This window comes from Pipistrellus hanaki, assembly GCF_964339955.1.
Source record: "Pipistrellus hanaki genome assembly, chromosome: 5".
In the NCBI taxonomy this organism is placed as follows: domain Eukaryota; kingdom Metazoa; phylum Chordata; class Mammalia; order Chiroptera; family Vespertilionidae; genus Pipistrellus; species Pipistrellus hanaki.
Genome location: NC_140507.1, coordinates 74666511 through 74694338, shown reverse-complemented (window position 1 = coordinate 74694338; position 27828 = coordinate 74666511). Strand labels below are relative to the sequence as shown.

Below are 27828 nucleotides of genomic sequence, written 5' to 3'. Positions count from 1 at the left end.
CTGAGCCAGGAAAGACAGTAGTAAGGTGAGACTGGGAATGTAATACTCTTCCTCAAATGACACACTTCCTGCTTGAATTTCAGGGTGTTTGATTCCTACTGTCTAGCTGATGGACAGACACTGTCAGGTGTCTGGGGCTGGGAGATGGATTGGGGCTGCCACTCCAGCACTCATAGGTCATTGGACCCATGGCCAGGAGGGAAGAGTCCAAAAACAAAGTGTAATTCCAAGCAATAAAAATAAGAAGAGGAGAATGGAGCAAATGGAGTAGACATTTCTCAAACTTCGTTCCAGCCGTAGTATTGTTTATTTGATATTTTTCTTTAAACTTGTTTTTTCTTATTTTACTGACTAAGCTGTTTCTGTAGCCACAGCACCCTTACTAATTTTGTCAGGGAACTGCCGGGGCGGGGCAGGGTGGGGGGGGGGGGGGTGTTGAAGACGACAAAGAGTGGTGTGTGGAGCTGAAAAATAAATTTAGTTGATGAATTACTCCAAGTGTTTGAGAGATTTACGTGAACAGAAGACAGGCAACTGCTAACTCTGGGAAAAACAAAATGTTGTTGGCTTGCCTGGCCAGTGTGGCTCAGTGGTTGAGCATCAACCTATGAATCAGGAGGTCACGGTTCCATTCCTGGTCAGGGCACTTGCCCAAGTTGCAGGCTCGATCCCCAGTAGCGGGTGTGCAGGAGGCAGCCGATCAATGATTCTCTCTCGTCACTGATGTTTCTCTCTCTCCCTTTCTCTTTGAAATCAATAAAAATATTTTTTTAATGTTATAGTCTTAGTACACAAGGTCCACTTTGTGAACAATATAAATGATCATCAGAATATAAACATTGGCTAGTAATTCAATATTTTAATAGACTTCTTTTTAGAAAAGTCTCAGATTTACAGAAAAAATTGATCCTATAGTTTAGAGAGTTCCCACGTACCAATACCCAGATTCACCTGTCACTAACATTTTACGTTAATCTGGAAAATTTGTTACAGTGAACAGACCAATCTTGAGACATGATCATTAAGTAAAGTCTATAGTTTATTTAGATTTCCTTAGTTTTACCCGATGTCGTCTTCTGTTCCGGGAAATCCCCATTACATTTGATTGTCCTGCCTCCTTAGGCTCCTCTTGGCTATGACAATTCCTCAAACTATCCTTATCTTTTTATGTAAAGTGCCATTTTCATCACATTGCATCCAGGGTACATGCTGTCAACATGACTTATCACTGTTGATATTGACCTTGATCACCTGATAAAGGTAATTTTGTTGGTTCAGTGTTTTTAAAATATTGAAGTTAAAATATATTTCAAAAATTAAGCCGTGTCAAAACTATCCTTAGAATATGAAATAAGGAAGTTTGTATATGTGTAGCATGTGGAGGGGGTGAGTAGGACTAGAGAAAGATAAATCTTTACCTTCCATACTTCCATACATAGGGGAGACTGGGATGGCAGGCAGAAGTGGTTATTGTGGTTAAACATTGATGTGAGAGAAACACATTGATTGGTTGCCTCCTGCACAAGCCCTGACCAAGGCTGGGGCCAGGGAGGAGCCTGCAACCCAGGTACAGGCCCTTGGCCGGAATCGAACCAGGGACCCTTTGGTCCACAGGCTGACGCTCTATCCACTGAGCCAAACCAGCCAGGGCCTAAATAAATATTTTATTGAATAAAATAGAGATAATACAGAGGAGGAAGAGACCATTAAGACAGTTAAAAGTGATTGCTGTAGGAAAGTGAGAGTTTATAACTGACTGGAGATTTCTGGAAAAGACTCTGTTCCCTGCCTCCTGCCTGGAGCACAGATGTGGCTAATGAGCTGGGAGGGAGCTGCACCAGCCGTCTTGTGGTCATAAGGGAAGAGCCAAGGAAGAGCCATCTGACCTAACGCTGCTGAGCGCGGAGAAATGCAGGGGCCACACCATCAGATAGCAGTCCCGCCACACAGATGTCATAGGCTGACCACAAGGACACAAATAACAGCAACATGTACAAAATAACTAGCAGGTGATGAGCGAGATGCCTTTATCACCTGTTTGTAATTCAGCCTGTTCCAGGATGCGATTATATAATGCAAAACCATCGCTGTGTTTAACAACCAGCATGCAGAACTCCTGGGGATTTCACCGTCAGCTTTCATAACCACTGGGAGCTACCTCCAGCATCCCACTGACTTGGAGGACGTCTCAAGGACAAAATGAGGACTTGCATCAAATAATGACCCCGCTCCCTCCCTCCCTCCCACTCTCTCTGAAAATCAATGGAAAAATATTCTCCGGTGAGGATTAATTAAAAAAAAAAAAAAAAAAAAAGATGGTTCAGTTTCTTCCTTGTGAGCTGGAACACACCTGAAAGCCTGCAGCTTCCATACATGCATCCTGGCCTCCCTGATGCCAACATGCTGTGAGCACCCCCAGCTAGCTATGCAGAGCCTGGGGTGGCGGGGGGGGGGGTGGCGGGGGGGGGCACTAGGCTCCATGATGAGAGAGAGAGAGAGAGAGAGAGAGAGAGAGAGAGAGAGAGAGAGAGGGAGAGAGAGAGAAGAAGAAGAGGAGAGGAGGGGAAGGGAGGGGAGAGGAGGGGAGGAGAGAGGAGAGGAGGAGAGGGGAGGGGAGGGGAGAGGGGAGGAGAGGAGGGGAGGAGAGGGGAGGGGGAGAAGAGGGGAGGGGAGGGGAGGGGAGGGGGAGAAGAGGGGAGGGGAGGGGAGAGGAGAGAAGAGGAGAGGGGAGGGGAGAGGGGAGGGGAGAGGGGAGGGGAGAGGAGGGGAGGGGACAGGGGAGGGGAAAGAGGGGAGGGGAGGGGAGAGGGGGGGAGGTGAGGGGGGAGAGGAGGGGAGGGGAGGGGAGGGAGAGAAGAGGGGAGGGAGAGAAGAGGGGAGGGGAGAGGAGAGGAGAGGAGAGGAGAGGGGAGGGGAGAGGGGAGGGGAGAGGAGGGGAGGGGAGGAGAGAGGAGGGGGGAGAGGAGGGGAGGAGAGGGGAGGGGAGGGGGAGAAGAGGGGAAGGGAGGGGAGGGGGGGAGAGGAGGGGAGGAGAGGGGAGGGGAGGGGAGAAGAGGGGAAGGGAGGGGAGGGGGGGAGAGTGAGGGGAGGGGGGAGGGGAGGGGAGGGGAGGGGAGGGGAGGGGAAGGGAGGGGAGAGTTCAGGTCAGCACCCAGCTGCCCCCGCTCCAGCTCCACGTGACTACAACCGCACAAGAGACTGAGCTCCAACCACACACAGGAGCCCTTGGAGAAGCTCCGAGCAGGAGGGCAGTGAGTCTTCAGAGAAACGTTGCTGGGGACGGGAAGGAAGGGACACGGTGTTACAAGCTGGCAGGAAGTCTGTCCCCTGCAGGAACCCGGAGGAGAAGCAACGTATGTAACGAGCTCAGTGATAGAGCAGAACACTGAGAGTGTCCGCCGGCTTTTTCTTGCTCCCTCTGATAAAATGCAAACGGACATGACTCATGAGCCAACGATTAAATATCAAGGAGCCAGGCCCCGCTGGGCTCACCAGCTGAACTGTGCCCCATTGCCAGCTACTCCAGATGGCAATACATCCTCCAACCGAGACATCTCGGGCTTTTATTGTCGGATTCCAAGCCACAGAAATCGAGACAGAGTGGTGATGGTGAAAGAGTAGACACAGATCGATGAAGCAGAACAGAAAGTCCAGAAATAGACCCACGCGTGTTTGGCCAATCGATTCTCAACCAAGGTACAAAGGCATTGTCTTTTTCAACAAATTGTGCTGGAAAATTGGACATTTGTATGTGAAACAAAAAACCCCAATCCTTGCCTGGGCTCTGCCTCTGGAAAAGTCCAGTCTAAGACAGTGACCATATAACGTATCATCTCAACCAGGATGCTTTGGTCAAGGAAAAGGGTTGCCAATGACCACCCAGGGCAACCCTGGGGGTAGAGTCATCCCACCCAACCTTCAAGGAGAAACAGCTCGAGAAGGAGGTGGAAGCCACAGAGGAAGCACAGGTGAGGCAGAAGCCACGACCGCTCAGCAGGTGGCAGGATGACCGCCGATCGGCACCAGGTCCCAGTGGTCTCCCCATCACCCCGGGGCCACAGCCCCTAGGATGTCAACATGACCCTGGGGAGAACTGACTAAGGAGACCCAGACTCAATTGGGACAAAGTGTTGACTGCCCAGTAGCAATAGAGGGGCTTCAACTAGCAATCCCTTTCCGGTAAAGAGAAAGCAAACGCGAGTGATGCTTTGTGATCCAGCATCTATGAGTGTCAAATGCTTTCATGCTACCTGGAGGTCCATTTCCTTCTTCAGGTTTTTTTTTTTTTTTTTTTTTTTTTATTTCAGAGAGGAAGGAAGAGGAAGAAAGAGATAGAAACATCATTGATCGGCTGCTTCTTGCACGTTGGACTGAGCCCACAACCCAGGCATGTGGCCTTGACCAAAATCGAACTGGGACCTTTTGGTCCGCAGGCCGATGCTCTATCCACTGAGCCAAACCATCTGCTAGGGCCTTCAGGTCCTATTTTAAATGGCAGAAAGGGTGGTAAGGCTGGAAGGCAGAGTTCAGTGGGTGCATCTGTCTGTGCCCCGGCATCCCTTTCCCTTCTGCCCCTTCCAGGGCCCCTGAACAACGCCAGTCCCTCCATTCATCATTTTATTCAAAGCGCTTGCCTTGAGGCCCACCTGCCCGAGGAGCCCCCAGGGGAAATCAGTGTGTTATAAATTAACCACGGCCGGGCATCACCCCCCGAGGCCCTGTCAGCTGGGACCAGACCCTTTATAGTCCATCTCGGGTGCTCCGCCCGCTGGGACCTGTCACAGTCCCTGGCCACACAGCCTGCTCATCTCGGGCTCACAGCCTGCAGCGTCTCGTCCTCCTGCCCGTATGCCAGAGCTAGCAGTATTCGGAGTAATCCTCCTCCACGTAGTTAGCGGGGAACCAGCCGATCTGGAAGGAGAGGAGGAAGGGGTCAGGACCGCCTGTGCACCGTCCCTCCCGCAGTTCCTCGGCACAGCAGGCATTTGTGTGTGTTGCTCCCGCCTCGGGGCCGGTGCACCCGCCATACCTTCCTCCCCAGAAAATGCCCCCTCAGACACACACACCGCCGACCGCTCCCACCTCCTACCGCCCCCACCTCCTACCGTTCTCTACTCACACATTGCCTTACCAGTAAGGACTTCCTGTTTTAAACGGCAATCCTCACTCATCCCCACAGCCCTTACCGCCATCTAGTGATTGTTTATGTTATTATTTATGGACTTGTTACCTGTCTCCCCCTCTTTCCACACACAAACACTACAAAATAAACTCCACGAGGCAGAGATTCTTGTGTCTTATTCACCACGGAGTGCCCAGAGCCTAGAAGCATTCCTGGCACTCAGTATAAACTTAAAGAATATTTGTTGAAAGGATGCATGGTTGTGTGGATGGATAGATGGATGCATGGATGCATGGATGGATGCCAGGCTGGACGGATACATGCTTTACAGCTTAGACTTTCCTAAACACCCCAAAAGGCTCTCTCAAACCCTAACTGTCTTCTACTGCAGACTGACCTTACCCTTCATGGCCTTTAACTAAACTCTTCACCTAAGCAGTATTCCGGGTCACTTTTTCACATGCTCCCCCTCAGCAGAACATAAGCTCCTAACCCATTCTTTGTCTTTAGTCAACAATTATTCCTGAGAAACCGTTACAAGTGAGGCAGCACTCCAGAGGTTAGGGGTTCAAAACAAAAATTAAAACACCTGGCAGAAACAACCTGTTTGTGAGGAATCTCGAGGTACCCTCCTGACGGTCTGAATTCAGGCAGGAAAAAGTGGTTAACCCCAGCTCCGCCTCTTCATGCACTCAGTATTTTATGGAGCATCTACTAGAGTGGCTCTTGTTCACTGGAGTATCACCAATGAACTGTTCCAGGCACTGGTGATACTCCAGTGAACAAGAGACAAAAAGCCCTCAGCAGTCAGCTTGGCCGCCTACAAGCTGTCCTGACCTGCACCCTTAGGGTTTTCACACTGCCCTGCGATCCCCCACCACAATGCTGGCTGTTGTCCCTCCTTGATTACAGTTTTGTCCTCTTCACTAGACCGAGAGTTTTCTGAGGGCAGTGATTGCACTGTGTTCATTTCCGTCTCCCGGCACTCAGCAGGTCTGGCACATAGCAGGTGCTCAGTAAGTACTAAATGCAAGTTGCGTCAATGAATGAAACCCCTAGGTGCCTCGCTCCCCTTCACCAGGTGAGGCCTCCCGTGAGCCACGCCCCAGCTGCTCCAGCCCCTCATTCCAGCCCAGCGTCACCGTGGCTAGGCTGCCTGAGGTGCCAAGCTCAGCCCTCACTCACCCGGCCGTAGATCTCCCCTCGCCACCAGCCCTGTTGCCCCTTCTTGTTAAGGATCTTGACAATGTCACCCTCCTTGAGGTTCAGCTCTGATCGGTCCCGGGCGCAGAAGTCGTAGCGGACTTTGGCTGTGCCAAAATATTTGGTGCTCCCTGCTGTGGAGGGGAGAGCAGAGGTGGTGAGAAGCCGCGGGCAGACACCCGGCCCACCATCCAGGCGCAGAGGGAGGACGATGCTCTCAAGAGGGTACTACTCGGATGAAGGGTCCTTCAACGCTTCTGTGATCAGGGCTGGGTGTCCCGCCCTCCGAGGGGACCCAGCTGTACTCCCAAAGCCACCCTTGCAGCCCAACCGGCGTCCAGATTTAGAAAATAACACCATAAAAATGTTTAAGATGGTTTGTATAGATTTATAGTAAAGGGAAACAGAGAAATGATTTGGAAAAGAAAACATTTTAAGCTATTAAATATTAATCATTTTTAAGAAGGACCGAGAGAGTCAGAAAAGAGGAAATGGGAGAAAGATAAGCAGGGGGGTAGAAGACACAGAGAACTCTTCATAGAACAATGTAAGTGATACTGTAGTTAGTTTGTAGCATTTCTGCAACTATGGTAAGGTTGGACATCCGTATCTATGCCAGTACAAATTAGAAATGTGCAGGCAGACGGAAACATTTATTCAATTTGGTGCTGTGAACAGAAATAATTTTTGTCTTGGAGTCCTTATGTTATGTTGTTTTGCTTTTTCAGTCATCCAATAGTTTAATGATAGTTACTTCTTAAATATCTTTAAAAAAACATTTTGGACATAAAAAAATCCAGGCACCACACAACCTATATGACTTTTCTGAAAAACATACTTCAGAATGTTTGCCAGGAAAACAATATAATTTGAATCAAAATAAGAAATTAAAAAAATAAAGAAAGAAAAACATAGGAAACAAGAAATATAGGGTCTAGGTAATTCTTGATTCTGTTTTTACAGGTCTGATTCAACTGTTATTAAAGGATTCATAAACATATGTCATATTATTTTAAGTTATAGAAAACTATATCCAACATTCCAGATAATTTCAACAAATCCCGTGGGTAAGAGATGCAAAGGAAAGGGGAAGGTAAACTGCGCTAAGGGAGGTGCCTTGTTGTGGGAGAAGGCTAGTAAATCCTTGGTATTGTTACAAAAATATAGGCTTAAAAGGAACAGGTGAGGACACTGCCTCGTGTCCTCATCTTCCCCAATATAAAAAAAAACATAGCCCGGTCCACCTATGCAAACCACTCAAGAGCAGAGGGACAGACAGGAGTAGGAAGGGTCCCTGCTGATTGACAGATAGGACCTCCCCGTGTCCACCGGAAGGAATGTCCCTGGTGTCCCCCAGCGTTCTCTCCACCATGTGAAGGAGCTGGGGCTGCAGGGCCCCAGCCTGAAGCATCCTACCTGTCGGTTTGCTGATGGTTCTCCTCTCGGGCTCCTTGAAAGGGAACTGCAGGGTGGTGTCCAGCGACTTGAAGCAGTCCTTCAGGGAGTTCTGCTGGTAAAACTCCACCAGCTCCTGGCAGGGGGCAGCAGGACAGATGCTATCCCAGCAGGCCCACGCCTGAGGGGGCAGCCCTGGAGGGAGCCACGCCCAACTCCTCCCATGAAGCAGGGCCTCCCTGGCAAGTGACTCCTCGAGTAATCCCCAGGATGGGAAGCTCATTCCATTACTGCACAGCAGGGCCATTTTATAGGGAAGAGACCACATTGCCTAAAGCCAGTTCCTCTAATAACCAATTTGCTTCATGACACACTTACACAATAATCAACCTATCTAACGACCACCTCACCAAAATCAAACCGGACCCCCATGCAGGTGGCCAGGAGCCTTATTTTTATAATTTAATCCTATGTAATTAAAGACTAATATGCAAATCAACTAAGCCCCAGAGGACTGGTTGTTATGGATGCACACTGACCACCAGGGGGCAGACGCTCAATGCAGGAGCTGCCCCCTGGTGGTCAGTGTGTTCCCACAGGGTTAGCACTGCTTGGCCAGAAGCTGGGCTCACAGGCTGGTGAGTGCAGAGGCAGTGGTGGGAGCCTCTCCCACTTCCGTGGCAGTGCTAAGGATGTCTGACTGATGGCTTAGGCCCATCACCCAAAAGCTCCTGGACTGTGAGAGGGCTCAGGCTGGGCTGAGGGCCTCCCACCCCCAGTGCATGAATTCCATGCACTGGGCCTCTAGTTATAATAATAATAATGAAGCTCCTAATATGTGCTGGTTAGAGTGCAACCATACATCATCCAAATCTCCTAATACTCCCGAGGGGAATGTGTTCGTGGTACCATGTGTTTTATAAATGGTGAAAATGAGTCACAGAGAAGCCAAGTTCCTTGGCCAGGGTCCCATGGCTGGAAGAGTGTGGATCCAGAATTCAGCCTCTCGGGAGGCAGTGGAACAGAGCAGCTAAGAGCTGGCTTCTGAAATATGAGTGATCTGAGTTCAAGTCCCAGATGCATTGCACTTAGGAGTATTTATTACACAACTGCTCAAGCTGATTCCAATAATAAGTAAACAACTAAGGGATATTCTGTAAAATGACACGCTTGCATTTTAGAGTTCTAGATTCCAAAGATGTCCATGAGGACCCTGAGAAAGAAGATATCTATTAAGAAGGGCTCCTGGCCTGGCGGGAGTGGCTCAGTTGGTCGAGCGTAGTCCCATGAACCAAAAGGTTTCTGGTTCCATTCCTGGTCAGGGCTCATGCTCAGTCAGATGATCGTGAAACAGATTAGGCAAAGCTAAATCTTCAAATCCAACAGGAACAAGGATCTCTGCTCTTCTCAGGTTCACTCATCTGTGAAATGGGAACTCAGAGAATGAGTTTTGAGGGGATTCACTGATTTCCTATCTATAACCTGTGTGGCACTCAGTGAGTGCTCTGTCAATGCTCACTGCTGTTACTTATTACTATTACTAAGGCCCAGTGCATGACATTCGTGCACTTGTGGGTGAGGTCCCTCAGCCTGGCCTACACCCTCTCACAGTCTGGGAGCCCTCAGGGGATGTCTGACTGATGGCTTAGGCCAGCTCCCCATCTTGGACATGCCACAAGATGAAGAAGGTATGGGGCAGTTGGACATTCTTAGTGCTCCCGCCACTGCCACTGTGCTCGCCAGCCTTCAGCCCAACTTGTGGCTGAGCAGTGCCCCCCCTGTGGGAGCAAACTGACCACCAGCATGCGGCTCCTGCATTGAGTATCTGCCTCCTGGTGGTCAGTGTCCATTATAGCAACTGGTCGTTCTGACGTTTGTAGACTTACATACTACCCTTTTATTATATAGGATTACCATCACCATCATCGTTATTGGTCATTAGTGGATTGCATTTAAGGCCAATTGATCCAAAGCGCCCTTGGAGGGCCCACTGTGAATATGGATAAGAGGGAGGTCATCTCAAGACGGAGCTTCAGGAAGGGTCCTGCCTTCATCCTGGAAAACTGGAGCTATGGGGAGATGGGCCCTTACCGCCAGCCCCCGGAAGGCCTTCTTTTCCGTGATCCGGTACAGTCCTTCTGCCGTCATGATTTTAATGTGCTTGACCTCAACATTGTACCTGAGGGCAGTGAGAGAGTGGGTGAGACGGTCATTGAGGCTGGGGACAGAGGCCCATACTCAGCCAAACCTCAGTCCCAGGCTATCCCCCAAACCATGGAAAAAGCAGTCTCGGCTGTTTCAGGGAGGGGGCGACCGCGGGAGCCTAAGACAGAAGCTGCTTCTGGCTGCACCAGCCGGTTCCTTCCCTCGGGCCTTTTCTGCTCTAAGCCTCCATTTCTTCCTCTAAGGCTCCAGATTGTCCTAAGATAACAGGAGTCATCTTCCTGCACTCACGGGGTTGTTGAGAAGTCAGATCTCTACAAAGAAAGGAATGTTCTAGAACGGTGATTTTTCAACCCGTGTGATGCAAGAATTTTTAAAACAGGCAATACCTGACTCTTTAGTCAGGGGCACTGCCCTCTTTTCCATTAGATTGTCAAATTTAGAAATGACAACACAACAGCCGTCCAGTGTGAATGAATCAAAATTACACTTTTTTTTTTTTTGTAAGATTGGCAAAAAAAAAAAAAGTATTTTTTGGTGTGCCACAGAACTCGGGTAGTTAGTTTATGTGCCACAAGATAAAGAAGGTTGAACATCGCTGGTCTACAATAGCGAGGACCAGACTTACAGTGTCTAGCTTAAACCACATGCAGGCCTCAGAGCAGAGGATGTGCAAGAGATGGTCACTTCGGCCTGTTTGGAGAACTGGGAAACCAAACCTCCTCCCACACAGAAAACCCCTAGAAATGCCCAGGAGAAAAGTGCTGAGTTCTCAACAACAACAAAAAAAGGGGAAATGCCCAGATGCCAGAAATGAGGACAAAACTAAAAACGAAGCAGTAAGCATGAACTGTGACCCTAAGGAGTCGCTGATCTTGGGAACCAGGAAGCTTATGTCTCGATGATCACAGAGACACGTGAAGAGGTACAGCGTCCCTCCAGGTGGAGAGTTGGCCTGAGACCCAGTGCACGACATTCATGCACTTGTGGACTGAAGGGTCCTAAGTTCTATTCTGGTCAAGGGCACATGCCCAGGTTGCAGGTTTGATCCCCAGTGGGGGACATGCAAGAGGTGGCTAATCAATGATTCTCTCATCATTGATGTGTCTATCTCTCTCTCCCTCTCCTTTCTCTCTGAAATCAATATATATATATATATATATATATATATATATATATATATATATATATATATATATATATATATATTTTTTTTTTTTTTTTTAAAGCTTCACCTTCGCCCTGACTGGTTTGGCTCAGTGAATAGAGCGTCGACCTGCGGACTGAAGGGTCCAGATTCGATTCCGGTCAAGGGCATTTGGTTGTGGGCGCATCTCCAGTGGGAGGTATACAGGAGGCAGCTGATTGATGTTTCTGACTCTCTATCCCTCTCCTTTCCTCTCTGTAAAATATCAATAAAATATATTAAAAAAGAAAAAAGCTTTGCCTTTAGGAAAGGGGAGAGGGGCCTAAAAAACCACCTCCCATCAGCGCAGCCAGGATGATAAGCATCTTGTCTGTCTCGGCTCCCAAACAGAAAGCCGCCCTTGCGAATTCATAACCTCAGCCTGCCCTCAGGAAGGTCTGCGGTGTCAACCACGGGGAGGTTCAGACTGACATGAAGAACAAAGGGCATTCATTTAAGCAAAAAGTTGCAGCCCTGGAGACACAGGTTTTGCAGGTATCAACCCAAATCGTTTTCCAGGGGAGAACAAACAAAGGCAAGGTCTGTCAAGGCAAAATCCTCGATGCCTCATTCTTTCCTGCAAATAAAGAGCTGCTGGCCGAGTGACCAGAGCTTCGCTCGTTTAAATATGCAATGGAAGGGGGTGAACACGACAAGGAGGAGGTCCGGTCCAAATTCCAGGCCTCAGTTGTTCCAGGATGTTTATGGCTCAGCCTGGAGCTCAGTTTAGCAACAGGTTAACAACTTAGTAGCAGCCCTGAGAAGGGCTGCAAGGCCCCCCTTCCCTAAGAGCCTCCTCACTCTATCTTGGGTGTCTTAGCCAGGATCACTCCATTTCCTTGTTTCCATCACCAGGAGTCTGAACTTGAGCCGGCGGGTGTGTCATCTGAGAAAACTAAGGAATCAGCCCAAAGGGCAATGAACCCGCTCGTGGGTCCCCCAGAACCAAATGCAAAGTCTCTGGAGATCCAGGCAGCAGAAGATCCTCACGGGGCAGGCCCCTGGTTAGGATGGTGAGACACAACTACAAAACCTCCCAGGAAGTGAGTCACCCTGAGCCAGCAGCTGGCCTCAGCAGCCAGAGGAGCACAAGAGACAGGATGTGTGTGATTCCTTGCTCTGCCTCTTCCGAGGGCCGTGGTCAGCAAACTGTGGCTCGCGAGCCACAGGTGGCTCTTTGGCCCCTTGAGTGTGGTTCTTCCACAAAATACCATGTGTGGAAGTGCGATTGAAACTTGGTGGCCCATGCGCAGAAGTCGTTTTTTGGCTCTCAAAAGAAATTTCAGTTGTTGTACTGTTGATATTTGGCTCTGCTGACTAATGAGTTTGCCCACCACTGCACTAGCGGGGTGATCAATGCCTTTTGGAACCTCCTTAGGAAACATCTCTCTTTCTTGCGGGTTGTCAGTGATTTAAAGGAAATAAATTTGTTTCAATGCACTCAGGACCCCAGGGTTGAATGCAAGGTGGCTATTGGCGCTCTCCCACCCAGGAGCACATGGTGCCTTCTCTTCCCCCACCCCCTCCCTCATTCCCAAGATCCAAGGGCGGTCCTTGACCTCTATAACTTGTTTCCCAAGCCCATTTCTTCTGGGAATTACTTTTTCTACCTCTGTAATTTGCCATATAAATGTTCTCTTACAAACAATAAAAAGAAGAATGAAAGAAAGAAAGAAAAAAAGAAAGAAAGAAAGAAAGAAAGGAAGGAAGGAAGGAAGGAAGGAAGGAAGGAAGGAAGGAAGGAAGGAAGGAAGAGGGAGGGAGGGAGGGAGGGAGGGAGGGAGGGAGGGAGGGAGGGAGGGAGGAAGGAAGGAAGGAAGGAAGGAAGGAAGGAAGGAAGGAAGGAAGGAAGGAAAGAAAAGAAAGAAAAGATGTTGATTGAGACTGTACATTCCCTTCCTCCCAGCCACCCGAGTCACCCAGGTCACAAGGGGAGGTGGGTCCGGGAGGGAAGTATTACTTAATGCTGATGGCAAATTCGGCCGCGTCCTTCACCCTCTGCCGCACCAAGAAGGTCCCGTCAGAGCGGTTGGTGAGGATGCTTTCTGCTCCAGCGCGCTCCATGGGGCCGGCATACCTGCCAAAACACACCAAGGAGAGAGGTCTGCACAGCCCCCATGCCTGCGGCCCCCTATGGCCATATGGGGTCACGTCTTCTCCTAATCCTTGTGACTTCTAAGTTGGTGACAGCACAAGTCCAACCACCCTTAGACACCAAAAGAAGTCCAGAGGAGGCAGTGGCCAGCATCCAGAGGAAAATTAGGAAGCAGTGAAATTAGATTGCAATTTAAAGGGGAGGGAAGGTTGTCAAAAAATTCAGCCATTAGGATAAATAATAAGTAGTACTTAACACTGTTGAAAGAAATGGAAGAAGCCACAAAGAAATGGAAAGATACTCCATGTTCATGGATTGGGAGCACCAACATAGTTAAAATGGCCATATTACTTAAAGCACTATACTGAGTTAATGCAATCTTCACCAAAACCCCAATGGCATTTTTTTTTTAATAAATAGAACAAAAAAATTATCAAATTTGTAGAGAACCACCAAAGACCCCAAATAGCCAAAGTGGTCCTGAGAAAACAAGAATGAAGTCAGAGGTATCAGCAACCTTGACTTCAAAGTCTACTACACAGCTACACCAATCAAAACGGTGTACTGGCAGGAAAGCACACTCACAGACCAGTGGGATAACATTGAGAGCCCAAGAAATAAACCAACATGTGTATGGGCAACTAATTTTTGACAAAGGAGTCAAAAGCATATAACAGAGAAAAGAAAAGCCACTTCAATAAATGGTGTTGGGAAAATTAGGAAGCCATGAAACTAGACTGCTATTTGACACCGCCCATAAAAATTAACTTAAAATGGATTAAAGACGTAAATATAAGACCTAAAATATTAAAACCACAAAGAAGAAAACATGGATACTAAACTTAATAGACCTTGGTCTCGGAGAGAATTTTATGAACTTCGCCTTAGAGGCAAGGGAAATCAAAGCAAAAATAACTGAATGGGGCTATATCAAACGAAAAAGTTTCTGCACAGCAAAAAAACCCATCAACAAAACATAAAGGCAGCCCAGCCAGCATGGCTCAGGGGTAGAGCATTGACCTATGAACCAGGAGATCATGGTCTGATTTTGGGTCAGGGCACATGCCTGGGCTTTGGGCTTGATCTTGGGTGTGGAGGTGTGTAGGAGACAGCCAATCAATGATTATCTCTTGTCACTGATGTTTCTCTCTCTCTCCTTCCCTCTGAAATCAATTATATATATATATATAGATAGATAGATAGATAGATAGATAGATATAGATATATAGATAGATTATATAGATATATAGATATATAGATATATAGATATAGATATAGATATAGATATAGATATAGATATAGATATAGATATAGATATAGATAGATATAGATTTTTTTAAATTATACACTTAAAACTTAGATAATGTTATTAACCAAGGCCACTTCAATAAATTTGATTTTTAAAAGTAGTATTTTAATGTAATGTTTTTAAAAGTCATGAAGACTACAAAAGCAGCCATAAAAAAGGAGCAAAGTCCTGACACTAGTTATGACATGGATGAATCTTGAACACGTGATGCTCAGTTAGAGAAGCCACACACAAAAGGCCACACAGTGTGTGATTCCATTCATGTGAAAAGCCCATAGCAGGCACATCCAGAGACAGGAAGTGGGTTAGTGGTGGCCAGGGGCTGGGGAGGGAAGGGAGGTGACTGCTCATGGGGGCAGGCTTTTCTTTGGGGTTATGAAGATGTTTTTCAGCAAGAAAGAAATAATATACACACATCCCTGGGAATGTACTAAAGTGTCATCCTTCCTATATAATAAAAGGCTAATATGCAAATTGTCCCCTTGACCAGGAGTTTTGACAAGGGGCGGGGCCAGCCCACCAACCACCCATAACCCCTCTCCACAGCCGGCCCCACCTTCAATCGCCCCCCCCCCCCCCTATTGGGGTCAGGGCTGGCCCACTAACTTCCCAACTGTCCCTCCTCTCTGCCGGCCTGGCCCAATGGGCCCCGATTAAGGTGGGCCAGCCAACCCCTCCTGTGCACGAATTCATGCCCTGGGCCTCTAGTTGAATATAATTGTCACTATGGGTATATTTATGTTGTAAGTGTAAATGTATAATAAGTATATTAATTATAGATTACATACAATTATAAATAATATGTAAATGTGAATATACATATGTTTATGCCACAAATGTAAATATGTAACATAAATAATATGGTAACTATAGATAATATATAACTAAATAATATATAAATGTGAATATGTATATATGTATGCTATAAATGTGACCATGTAACAAGTGTTAATTACAGACACAAAATTATAGATGATATATAAATGAGTATTAATGTATACTATAAATATAAACATAACACAAATAGGTATTAATTCTAGATAATGTATAACTATAGATGATATCCTATATAATAAAGATGTAATATGCAAATGGTCATTATGCCATGAAGTGTAATGACCAACTGCATAACAACTGGATCGCGGGTCAGCAGGAGGGTGGGGCAGTGAGCTACAAGTGAGCATCAGAGAGCTACAGGAGGGGCAGGGCGGTAAGCTATGAGGGGGATTGGGGGGGCAGGGGGAACTACAGGAGTGGGGCAGCAAGCTCCTGGCAAACTACTGGCACACAGATTCATGCGCAGAGATACTAGTATAATGATAAATATGTAATATAAATATAAACATGAATATACATTATACTTAAAATGGTCATTAAAAAAAAAAATCCTCATCCAAGGATATTTTCCCATTGACTTTTAGAGAGAATGGAAAGGTGGGGAGAGACAGAGAAAAGAAACATCGATGTGAGAGAGACATATTGAAGGGTTGCTTTTCATATATGCCCCAACCAGGGTTGGGGATCTGGGGATTGAGCCTGCAACAGAGGTATGTGCCTTTGACTGAAGTCAACCCAGGGACCCTTCAGTCTTTGGGTCGATGCTGTATCTACTGAGCAAAACCGGCTGGGGCTCAACATGGTTAATTTTATGTTATGTGAATTTCACCTCAATTTAAAAAATGAATGTGGCCCTGGCCTGGTATCTCATTGGTTAGAGTTCCATCCTGATACACGAAGATTGTGGGTTCAGTCCCTGGTCAGGCACATACCAGAGGCAACCAATGAATGCATAAATAAGTGGAACAACAAATCGATGTTTCTCTCTCTCTAAAATCAATCAATCAATAAAAACTTTAAAAATGAATACAGCCCTGGCCATTGTGGCTCAGTTGGTTGAGTGTCATCCTGTACACCAGAAGGCTGCCAGTTCAAATCCAGTCAGAGCACATGCCCAGGTTGTGGGTTCTGACCCCAGTTGGGGTACATGTGGGAGGCAACTGATAGATGCTTCTCTCTCACATCAATGTTTCTTTCTCTCTCTCTCTCTCTCAAATCAATAAAAACATATTTTTTAAATGAATGCAAAAGAACCCATGATGAACAAAATATCAACATTTTAAATAAACACAGTCTGATTCTGCACTTCCCTGATTCCACACAATTCACTTCTTCCTCCTCCCAGCCCGTCATACCTATCTGTATTTACAATTTTGATGTCTTGCTCATCAAGGATATTTTTTGCCTCGATCTTAATTTTTTAAAATGTTACATTAAAATGTTGTGGCTCTCCATGCCTGAGGTTTTGGGATCCCCCTTAGATTTTTCACCCACAGCAAGTGCCACACTCTCCTCACCCCATTTTCGACCCTGGCGACCGATTCCCAGCAGGGAGGAATGCCCTGTGATCTCAGGAACTGATTTTTCCGCTCTGAGCCCCAGTTTCCTCTTCTAGAAAGAGGGTGAGAAGCCCACACACCACAGAGGAACACTTTCGGCAAATGGCGATGATGCAGTGGAGGCACCTCATAGATGACATTCACAAGGGTGTTACATGCCCGTTGTGTTACTGCGACTCTCAAGAGGCAGAAAGGCCGGCCCCGGAGTCAGGCCGACGTGGGTAGAATCCCATCTCTGTCACTTCCTCCCTGTGTGGCACTGAACAGCTCACTGCTCCTCCCTGAGCCTCCGTTTCCTCCTCGGCAGAAAGGGAGTGAATTATAGCACCTACTTCAAAGGGCTGTGACCAGAATGAATGTGCTGACACCTGGTCATAAAACAGCACTGCTGCTATGTCAAGTCTAAGATGCCAAGACTGTAAAATGCACCCTTCTTTCATGAACCATTACAAAATGAAAATCACTACCCATAAAATGAGGTAAAGACGGAGACCCCATTGATTGTAAAAGATGTTAAAATGTGTTGGAGAGGGGTTGGGGGGGTGGTGAATGAACACTTAGGATCAATGAAATGAGACAATAGTTAATGATAAAAACAACAGATAATAAAGTGCCTATTGTGTGCCAGTTATGAAGCCTCATGACAATCCTGTGAGTAAATATTGGTATTCATCTATTTCCCAGAGAGGAAAGTGGAAGCACAGAGAAGCTGACTTACTAGCCCAAGGTCACACAGCTGGGAAATGTTGGAGGCAGGACTTAAACCCAGGTCAGTGGATTCCAAAAGCAATGCTGTAAACCTTCACCCCTCAAAGTTCTATATGTAGTAGATGCTCCAATGTATATATGGACCACCACTACCATGGTCACCATCATTTTCCTGCCAGGAGACTATCATCTCCTAAAGTTTGGTGTCCTCTTTTGTCTGTTCTCTCCTCAGCAGCTTCAGATGCTGGTCTGGACCCTACTGTCAATGCCAGAGTTCAAAGAGTGGTTTGAAAGTCTCAGGCACCCACCCCAGAGAGACCCCAACTTGAAAGTAAGGAAGGTGGCCCAGCTAGCGTGGCTCAGTGGTTGAGCATTGACCTATGAACCCAGGGGTCACAGTTCGATTCCCAGTCAGGGCACATTCCCAGGTTGCAGGCTCAGTCCCTAGTGTGGGGCGTGTAGGAGGCAGCTGATAATGATCTCTCTCATCATTGATGTTTCTATCTCTCTCCCTCTCCCTTCCTCTCTGAAATCAATAAATATATACTTAAAAAAAAAAAAAAAAAAAAAGGAAAGGAAAGGAAAGGAAGGAAGGTGGTTCTACTCACCAGAGATGAACTGACAGGTCCTGAGGGGGGCCCTAGGGACAAGAGACCGAGACTTAGGGCCAAGATACCAGCTTGGCAACAGACTTCAGGGGACTTTGTTCATTCTTTCATTCACTCACTCACTCATTCATTCATTCATTCCTCTGTCACTTACTAAATGCCTATCATGTACCAAGCACTGTACTGTCCACTGGGAAGCCAGTTCCGGAATCTAGTGGGAGCGGCTGGTCCCCTATTACCCAAGTCAGGGACTGTCCAGACACCTGTTTAGCAGGACCCCCAAGCTAAGAAAGGTTTTTGGATTTGTTTTAATGGTTGACAAAAGATTTTAAAAGACTGTTATTTCCTGGCATGTGGAGATAATATGAAATTCATAAGCTAGGGCCCGTAGATGGAGTGTCATTGGAACATGGCCACGCTCCTCGCTCACAGAGACTCTTGAGCTGCTCTGGCACCACCGTGACAGAGATGAGCAGCCATGACAGACAGCGTCTCACCGAGAAGCTGAAAATGTGTTCTAAGGGGAAAGTGTGCCAATCTCCTATCTAAATCAATGTAAAGGGGTACATTTCTACCACCGCCTCTGGTCTATGAGGAGGGCTACCCTTGAGAGAGACCATAAGAGAGACAGAATAAAAGAGGGGGCAGAGAGAAAATGAGAGAAAGAGGACAAAGAGGAAGAAAAAGAGAGGGAGGGAGGGAGGGAGGGAAGGAGGAAGGAAGGAAAACAACAAGCATGGATGAGGATATGGAACTCTAATTGCATTACTAGCCAGAATGAAAATGGTACAGCCTCTATGCAAAACCAGTAGCAGCAGTTCCTCAAAAAAATAAAATAAAATCTATACATGACACAGTGGTGGCTCTTCTGGGAATACACTCAACTGGAAACGGGGACTCAGATAGTTATACACCCCCGTCCGCAGCCGCGTTATTCATAGTCGCCAAAAGGTGGAAGCCACCCAAGTGTCTATCCTCGGATGAATGGATAAGCAAAGTGTGGCCCATCAGACCACGGGATATTCTGTAGCCTGAAAAAGGAAGGCGATTCTGGCACACAGCACAGCACGGATGGACCTTAAATGCACCGTGCTAAGTGACATAAGCCAGACACAAAAGGACAGATGCCGTGTGACTCCACTCACAGGAGGTCCCGGGAGGAGTCAGATCCACAGACAGAAAGTAGATGGGAGGTGCCAGGGGCTGGGGGAGGGGGAATTAGTGCCAAACGGGGACAGAGGTCAGCAGAAAGTTTGAGAATAACCTGCCATGATGGGTAGCCCCCTCCCTATCTCAGGGGTCTTCCCAAGCCTGCCTGCCCTCTCAGAACCCCTTCAGGACCCCCTGCCCTCATTCTGTCCAGCCTAGAGGCACTCACATGCACGTAGGGCTTGACCCTGTTGCAGGGAAACCAGCCAACTTCATTGGTAGCCGTGTTCCTGCCCTAAATCGCCGGGAGGGAAAACACGAAGAGAGAGGTCATAGGCATCTGCCCGCATATGTGGCCATCTTTCTATTTCATGGCCACGCTGCCCGTCCACCACTGTCTCTGTGACCTGGGGACCCAAAGATGTGCCCAGCAGAATCAGCTTCCTGGAAAGACAGCCAGCTCAGAAGGGCCCGGCCAGCTTCCTACACCACCCTCCCCAGGCGCCTCCTCCAGACCAGCCTTCCCCCTGTCAGAGTGCACTGAGGCCATGACCCCACTCCCCAGGGTCACCCACACCCATGGCCCCACACTTGGGTCCTTCCCCATCACTCCCCCAGCCCCAGCCTGTACCTCCCACCAGTTCTGCTCAGCCTCGGCCTTGGTGAGCTCCACGATCTCTCCGGGGTTGAGCCGAAGGAAAGGTCCCAAGGCTCCCGGCGGTGGAGGGATCCCGTAGTACTCCTGGCAAACCTCCATCTTGGGTAGCCCTGGCGGGGAGGAGGGAGACGGCCATCTGAGTCCCACAGTGGGCTGGGCACTCACGGGTGCGCCAACCTGCGTCTCACCGCCCACCGGGGCAGCAAACATCAAAAAGATTGACAAGACCACGTGGTGGCCAGGCTGGGGGCACCTGGAACTCTCCCGCATTGCTGGTGGGAATCCACTTCGGAAAGCTGTTTGGCAGTCTCTGCTAACACTAAACAGATGTCTGCCCAGCCATCCAGCAGTATCCCAAGAGAAACGAGAACACATGTCCCCGAGAGTCATAGGCAACAATGTTCCCAGCAGCTTGGTCCACAAGAGCCAAAAGCTGGCACCACACCAAATGTCCTCAATAAAATGGGTAAACAGCCCAGCTGGTGTGGGCCTGTGATTGAGTGTTGACCTATGAACCTGGAGGTCTCGGTTTGATTCCCTGTAAGGGCACATGCCTGGGTTGTGGGCTTGATCCCCAGTGTGCAGCTTTGCAAGGGGCAGCCAATAGATGATTCTCTCTCATCAGTGATGTTTCTCTCTCTCTCCCTCTCCTTTCCTCTCCAAAATCAGTAAAAATATTTTTTTAAAAAAACAAAATAAAATGGATAGAATGTGATTTAATCATAGAGTGGAATATTATACAGCAATGAAAAAGAACAAGCTACTTCTACAAGCAACCACATCAATGAATCTCACAAACATTGTGCTGAATAAAAGAAGCCAGGTGTAATAAAAGTACATATTGGATATATGCACACATACACACACTCATATACATTTCCTCCTATTGAGGACATTTCTGTTGTTTCTAACTTTTTACTACTACTGTAAATAAAGCTGAAATATGTATACATGAAGGTATCTACCTAATAAAAGAGTAACATGCTAATTGACCGTACCTTTGCAACGAATCAGGAGCAAGTATGCAAATTAACCCAACAAAAAATGGCGGGTTAATTTGCATATGAAAACTCCAAGTGGTTCAGGGCAGGGAGGGACATAGGCTTCCGCACCACCCCAGCTGCTTGGAGCCTCTGGACAGCATGCGAAGGTGGTTCCGGCAGCCAGGGGAAGGAAGGCCTATTCCTTTTTTTTTTTTTTTTTTAATATATATTTTATTGATTTTTTTATGGAGAGGAAGCTAGAAATATCAATGAGAGAGAAACATCGATCAGCTGTACATGCGCTTGACCAGAACCGAACCTGGGACCCTTCAGTCTGCAGGCCCACACTCTATCCACTGAGCCAAACCAGTTAGGGCGGAAGGCCCATTCTTGCCCTATCTTTGAGCATTGGGCCTTTAGTATCAATATACATAAGTAACAGACATGAAATCTGATTCTTTACTCTGACTCTGCGTGACTATTAGCAAATCATTTATTTCTCTCAGCCACACAAAATTGTTCTCAACTTCCTTCATAATGCTTTGCCTCCCTGCCTCCTAGCCTTTGCACATGCTGTTCCTTCTGCCTGGAATGCACAGTGCCCCTCTGCTGACTCACCCAGCTCATTCTTCTTTTTGTCCTGAGCCCGGCGATGTAGCCTATCCTGGAGGGAGAGACCAAGAAAACCAGCGTGGCTACCTGAGCCCAGCCTGGGGACTCCTCAGCCCCTATCTGAGCACCCAGAAAAGGGCCATGCCCGCTGCTGGGGTCTCCCAAGGCCTCCTGCCATTACCCCCACCCTCACCCACTGCCCCACTATTTCCAGGCACAGACAAAAAGTATGGAGTCTTACCTTCTTCATAGTTCCAGCAAAATCTGTGGGAGGGAAAATAAAGATGAAGATGGGAAACACCCCCAAGCAGAACCAAGCCCACCTCTGCCCTGTCTCCCACTGGTACCTTGCCCATGGCGGCCACAGGGAGGCACCCTCCCCAGACACTCCTTGTGCGCAGGTGCCCGGCACCGATGGCAGCGGTAGCCCTGATAGAAGGTGCCTCTGGTTGCGGGAGACGAGATAAAGGAGAGTCAGTGATGCTGATGAACACGGCCAGGCATTGACCATTAACAGGAAGGGATGGGCACTCTTTAGAGCAGGAGATGGAGAAGCTTAAGACCAAAGGAGAGCCTCCCACCCCCCTCCCAACCCAGGGGAGTGATGGCTGGAGGAGCCCCCTTAAAGAGGAAGTGCTGGCCACGCCCAGGACCCAGGCCCAGCCCCTCAGACTCCCACCTCAGCAGCATCTGGCAAGCCTTGCAGGACGTGGTCTCCTCGAAGGAGAACATCTGGAAGTCATGCCCGTTGGCTGTGGCATTCTCGGGGTAGATGTTGGAGCTAGAGAGGGGAGAAAGTTCCAGATGATAGAATAGAGTTCAGCCATAAGAAGAAGAAAGTGCTCATGCATGCTGCCACTTGGAGGTGTCAGTACTTCCTTTGTTTTTATGGCTGAGTACCATTCCACTGCATGGGCATACTGAACTGTGTGTGGCCATTCATCTTCTGATGGCCATCTGGGTTGCTGCCATCTTTTAGCCACTGTGAACGCTCTGGCCCAGTGCTGCTATGAACATGGGAGGAGACAGAAAGCAGACTGGTGGCTGCGAGGGGCTGGAGGGGAAAGTGGGGAGTTACTGCCTCACGGGGCAGAGCCTGCTTTGGGGGGTGGGGATGGAAATGTTTTGGAATTAGAGGTCATGGTTGCACAGGAATGGGATGCACGAAATGCCACTGAATTGTGCATTTTCAATTGGTTGAATTTTGGTTACGTGGATTTCACTTCAAGGGGGAAAAAAAAAAAAAAAAAAAAAGGAGGAAGAGGAGGAAAAAGTCCTAGGCTGGTAACCAAAGCTTGCACAGAAGCTTGGCATTCTGGGGATGCAGACAGCCTTCACCCTGTCCCTCCCATTTCCCAGATGATGGAACTGAGGTTCAGCGTCATCCCACAGAAGGTCAAAGACGATGTGAGACTAGACCACGGAATCGCCTCTCAGCCCCTGCACCCATGAGTCCTCTGAGGCCATAAAGACGGAGGAGGAGGGGGTCTCACATGGCCATCTCGAACTGTTCCATCCACTTCTTCTTCAGTTCTCGTGTCTTGAAGAACAGCTCATAGCCCTGAGCACCTTGGTCCTCGATCAGGAGAAACATGTGAGTCCACTGCAGGGAAGCAGGGTGCAGAATGAAGTACCCACCCTGCAGTGTGCGGGGCCACATGCCCACCACCCCTACGCCTGGAAGGAGAAGACCGTGGGGCCAGTGCCTGCCTCTCTGCCCCCAGGAGAACATGCGTTTACCATGGTAAAGGGATGCCCAGGACACATCCATAAATCTAATCCCTCCCCACACACACATGCACACACACTCACATCTGAGACAAACGCTCATGGGCATTGCAAAGGCCAAGAGGAGTGTCTCAAGCAAGGGTGCTTCCCAGCAATGGGGTCCCCAGTTCTGGCTTCAGAACCCCACCTTCTTGTTGTCTCGCTCTCCCGAAGAGTCATCTCGAATCTGGAAGCTGTGCAGGTTCACAAACTCCTTGAGGTCGTAGGAGTCCCCTCGTCTCTTACAGATGAGCAGGGCTTTGTCCAGCAGGAAGGCGTACCTGGGAGCAGCTGGGTCAGATGCTTCTGCCTGGCTTCTCCCTGACCAGCTCTCTGCCCGGTTCCTTCCACCCTCCAGGTCCACCCCTCTGTCCATCTAGGTCCTACCATCCTAGGACTCCTGCTCTTCTCTTCGTGGACAACTTGGCCCCGCCCACCTGCCCATCTTGACCTCACTCGTGGGTTCCCTGCTGGCCCTACCATCTGGTGGTCTCGGCTCCACACAACTATGCTTGTCCGTCTAGATTCCACCCACTGGTCCAGGTGGTCCTACCCACATGCCTATTTAGAAATCTGGCTCCATCCATGCCAAAGTCCCACCAAGATGTGTTAACTCCACTCACCTACCGGCCCCCACCCAGGCCCCACCCACCTGTCCGTCTTGGAGCGGCGCTCCACGGAGGTGATCTTGAGTTCCCCGTCGATCTTGGGCCGTCCATAGTGGGCCAGAGACTGGTCCTAGGCAGCAGGCAAGGAATCCGGCAAGGGGCCACCAAGGAGGAGACCAAAGTCCCCCCCTCCGTGGCCACGCCCCCTGGCCCTCCCAGCCTCATCCCCTCACCAGGTTCTCGATGGACAGCTGGAAGTTGGTGATCTGCCGCAGCGTCTCATTGTCCCGCTTCACCTCATTCACGCACTGAGCCAGGTCCTGGGGGTTAGCCAGGTGTGAGTCTGGGCACCCCCACCCAGCCCAAACCCCTAACTGGCCAGGGATAGGAGTCAGCCCCCATCGGGGCCAGCAAGAGCCTCAGTGTCCAGCCTGTCCAGTGTGGTTCAGCATCGACCTATGAACCCGCAGGATGGTTGGATTCCAAGTCAGGGCACATACCCAGGTTTCGGGCTCCATCCCCTGTGAGGGGCGTGCAGAAGGCAGACAATCAATGATTTCTCACCATTGATGTTCTATCTCTCCCCTCTCCTGTCCTCTCTGAAATCAATAAATATATTTAAAAGAAAGACAATGTCCACAGCGTGTCTGTGTCCTTAGGAGGATGCTGTGAATAACCTATCATAGAGGCATGTGGCCTGCGGTGGGGGCGGGGAGGGGGTGCTGTCCATGGATGTGACTGTGTCTGGGTGGCGTTGCGCCATGCTGTCCTGAATGTACGTGACTGACACCCCTGTGTGTGACCACTCACCCTCATGGCATCCAGGGCCAGCCGCAGATTCTCCTTCTCCATTGCGTCCTGCGTGTGTTTCACCAGCTCCTGCATGGCCCACAGAGGCAGACATCACCTGGGCCTGTCCTCTCCTCCCAGGCCTTACAAACCAGCCCCGCCCCCAGCTCCTCCTCCCTCCTCTTGCTTTCCCTCCTCCTGCCATCAGGAGGCCAGGCATGGGCCCATGGACCCTCCCAGAGGGTCCCACCCCCACTCCTGTGGCACAGGGAGGTAGAGATGCCAAGCCCATAATCCTTGGACCTAGGAGGTCCCCAGCTGTGCACCTGGAGAAGGAGGTGGTACTTGAGCACTCGCTGCATCGGCACCATCAGCAGGTCCCGCAAAGTGAACCTCCCATTGTTTGCTCGCTGAGAACATTCCTGGGGGATCAAGAGAACCAGGTAAGCACGATGAGCGATGAGGTGGAGACAGGTGTGGATTTTTCTAGAGCGAGAAGCATCCTACCTCCCCTGAGGAAATACGGGAGGAAGAAAGCCATGGGGTGGAGGCTCAGGACCCGCTAGCTGAGTGGGACTGGGGAGAGGTGGAGGGACAGGTCTGGAGGGTCCCCACCGTGCAAAGAGGCAGGATGCACGGGGCATCACCCCTGCCCTCTCTGTGCTTCCACCACACACGGGCCCAGGTTGGAGCTAGTCCAGGATTGGAGCTCAGTGTGAACTTGGAGCTCAGCCTCGACTTGGTGCAGAGCCAGGATTGGGGCTCAGCCCAGGGCTGGGGTTCAGTGTGGAGTCAGAGTTCTGCCATCTCCAACTCTGTGTCCTCCCTGCTGCCCCGGGGCCCGTGAAGGAGTGGGAGAGCCCCCTCCCACCCCCACATTGGGGCCCGGCCCCGACCTCCAGCTTCATTTGCACATCCTCCCGGGCGCTGGCCACGCGGTCCAGGTGCTTGCTGGCCGACTCCACCTGGCTGCAGTAGCGGCCATAGATGAGGAACCTGCGGGAAGAGGGCGGGTAGCAGTGGCCAGACAGGTAACGGTGGCCGGCACCCAGGTCCGGCAGCTCTGGGCGTCAGTCCCACCCGGCCCACCTCTTCCCAGCGGGGTGATGCTGAGCCTCCATCTCCCCGCCTATAAAATGGGCACAGCCATGGCATTTCCCATACGGGGTTATGATAACATTAAACGAGACAACGCACACGAAGCTCTTAGCACTGGGCAGATCATCTCTGCTCAATGTTCATTTACTTAATAAACGTATTGAGCACATACGTGTGCCGGGCCCTGTGCTACACACTTTAGACATCAATGACCTGGTCCCGTACCACGCCGACTTTACTGATACGGAAGCAGAAGCACAGAGATGGTAAGTGGCTTCCCAGAACTATACACAGCTCGCCAAAGGTAAGGTTACCAGACGTCCCGCTTTTGGTGGGACAGTCCCGATTTTTAACAATTTGTCTCGTGTCGCGTCCACTTAGCCATGTCTGGTCCACTTAGCCAAAGGCAACGCCAGAGGCTGAACCAGAGATGGGTAGCCCCTTGCCCAGGAGCAAAGAAAGAAAAACCCTCCCTGTCTGGTGGTCTCTAAGGGCAAAGTCCCTCAGACCCGGCCTGGGCAGGGCAGGGCGGCCTTCAGGGTCCTGGCTGGCCTCACCTCTCCTTGTATTTGATGAAGACCTGGTAGAGGGTAGGGGCACTCGTGGTGGCCAGGGCTTCCTTCATCTCCTTCAGGAAGTGAGTGTGCACACGAAGCAGGTCCTAGTCAGAGGGAGGCGTGAGGGCCGGGCAGAAGCCTGGGGCTCAGGACAAGGGTCATCCACTCGCCCTGCATTGCCCAGCTCCCAAACCCCACACTCCAGGGACAGATGGGGCCAGCAGACGGCTCCCGGCTGACAGCAGCCCCGGAGAGGGGATCAGACACCAGGTGAGCAAGAAGGAGAGGGGGGTGAGGGAAGGGCTGGGGACAGGCCGGCTTACCTCGATGTTGATGAAGATGATCTCTATGTCTTCAGGTTTGAGGAACCGCTGCAGGGGCTTCATGAAGTGCTGCAGGGAGGGGAGAGAGGAAGGCGGAGATGGGACCCTTCCTCCAGCCCCGTCCCAGAGAGGCAGGGACAGGGAGACAGAGATGGAGAGAGGTGAACAGAGAGACCAGGAGAAAAAGAAGAGACAGAGATATGGAGAGAGGAAAGAGAAAGACAGAGACCAAGAGACAAAGGCAGGCAGGGAAGGAGAGACAGGGATGGAGAATGTGCACAAGCAAACATGAATGGGATTGTTTACACATCAGTTACCCAAGACAGTTGCAAGTGGGAACAGCCCGAGTGTCCATCAGTGGGCCACAAGACGTGGTCCATCCACACACTGGAATATCGCTCAGCCATGAGAGGGAGTGAAGGGCTGGCGCTCACTACTGCGTGCATGGACCTTGAACCCACGATGCTCAGCGAGAGAAGCCAGACACAACGGGCCATCAATCGTGGGATCCCATTGATAGGCAATAGCCAAAATAGGCACATTCTAAGAGACAGAAAGTAGACTGCTGGGGGAGGATGGAGATCTAGTGGGGGATGGATAAGGAGGATGGGGTTTCTTCGGGGGATGATGAAAATGGTCTCAAATTAAACAGTGGCGATGGTTGCACAACCTTGTGTATAGGCCTAAAGCCAGTGCACTGTGAACGTTAAATGGGTGAATTGCATGGTATAGCCATTCCATCTCAATGAAGCTGTTTAAAAAGCAATGGCCTGCCGAAATCGGTTTGGCTCTTTGGCTAGAGCATTGGTCTGCAGACTGAAAGGTCCCAGGTTCGATTCCGGTCAAGGGCATGTACATTGGTTGCGGGCACATCCCCAGTAGGAGTGTGCAAGAGGCAGATGGTTGATGTTTCTCTCTCATAGATGTTTCTAGCTCTCTATCCCTCTCCCTTCCTCTCTGTAAAAAAAAAAAAAAAAAAAAAAAAAAAATCAATTAAATCTATTTAGAAAAAAAGAAAAGAAAAAAACAATGGCCAAAGGAAACAGGAAACAGAATGTCAAAGGGGTGGGGATGCACAGAGGGAAAAGGAGGCAGACGA

General features: G+C 49.4%; 1 protein-coding gene across 2 annotated transcripts in view; it reads right to left on the bottom strand.

The window, feature by feature from the left end:
* Nucleotides 1-3118: 3118 nt before the first annotated feature.
* The window catches only part of VAV1 (vav guanine nucleotide exchange factor 1), a 57571-nt gene continuing 32861 nt past the window's right edge, over nucleotides 3119-27828 (bottom strand). Inside the window, exons 7-27 of one of the 2 annotated variants that reach the window (XM_084885508.1) lie at nucleotides 26730-26798; nucleotides 26407-26510; nucleotides 25648-25747; nucleotides 25078-25173; nucleotides 24773-24841; nucleotides 24196-24282; nucleotides 24007-24092; nucleotides 23503-23635; nucleotides 23081-23190; nucleotides 22267-22368; nucleotides 21935-22032; nucleotides 21829-21851; nucleotides 21594-21639; nucleotides 19966-20102; nucleotides 19564-19629; nucleotides 18186-18217; nucleotides 13030-13146; nucleotides 9812-9899; nucleotides 7742-7856; nucleotides 6308-6456; nucleotides 3119-4911 (exon numbers count right to left, since the gene is read on the bottom strand). In XM_084885508.1, coding sequence (XP_084741634.1) covers nucleotides 4858-4911; nucleotides 6308-6456; nucleotides 7742-7856; nucleotides 9812-9899; nucleotides 13030-13146; nucleotides 18186-18217; nucleotides 19564-19629; nucleotides 19966-20102; nucleotides 21594-21639; nucleotides 21829-21851; nucleotides 21935-22032; nucleotides 22267-22368; nucleotides 23081-23190; nucleotides 23503-23635; nucleotides 24007-24092; nucleotides 24196-24282; nucleotides 24773-24841; nucleotides 25078-25173; nucleotides 25648-25747; nucleotides 26407-26510; nucleotides 26730-26798 — 1881 coding nt within the window. In that variant the 3' untranslated portion in view covers nucleotides 3119-4857. Of the gene's footprint in view, nucleotides 4912-6307; nucleotides 6460-7741; nucleotides 7857-9811; nucleotides 9900-13029; nucleotides 13147-18185; nucleotides 18218-19563; nucleotides 19630-19965; nucleotides 20103-21593; nucleotides 21640-21828; nucleotides 21852-21934; nucleotides 22033-22266; nucleotides 22369-23080; nucleotides 23191-23502; nucleotides 23636-24006; nucleotides 24093-24195; nucleotides 24283-24772; nucleotides 24842-25077; nucleotides 25174-25647; nucleotides 25748-26406; nucleotides 26511-26729; nucleotides 26799-27828 lie in introns of both variants that reach the window. The other variant, XM_084885507.1, reaches the window with a different exon arrangement.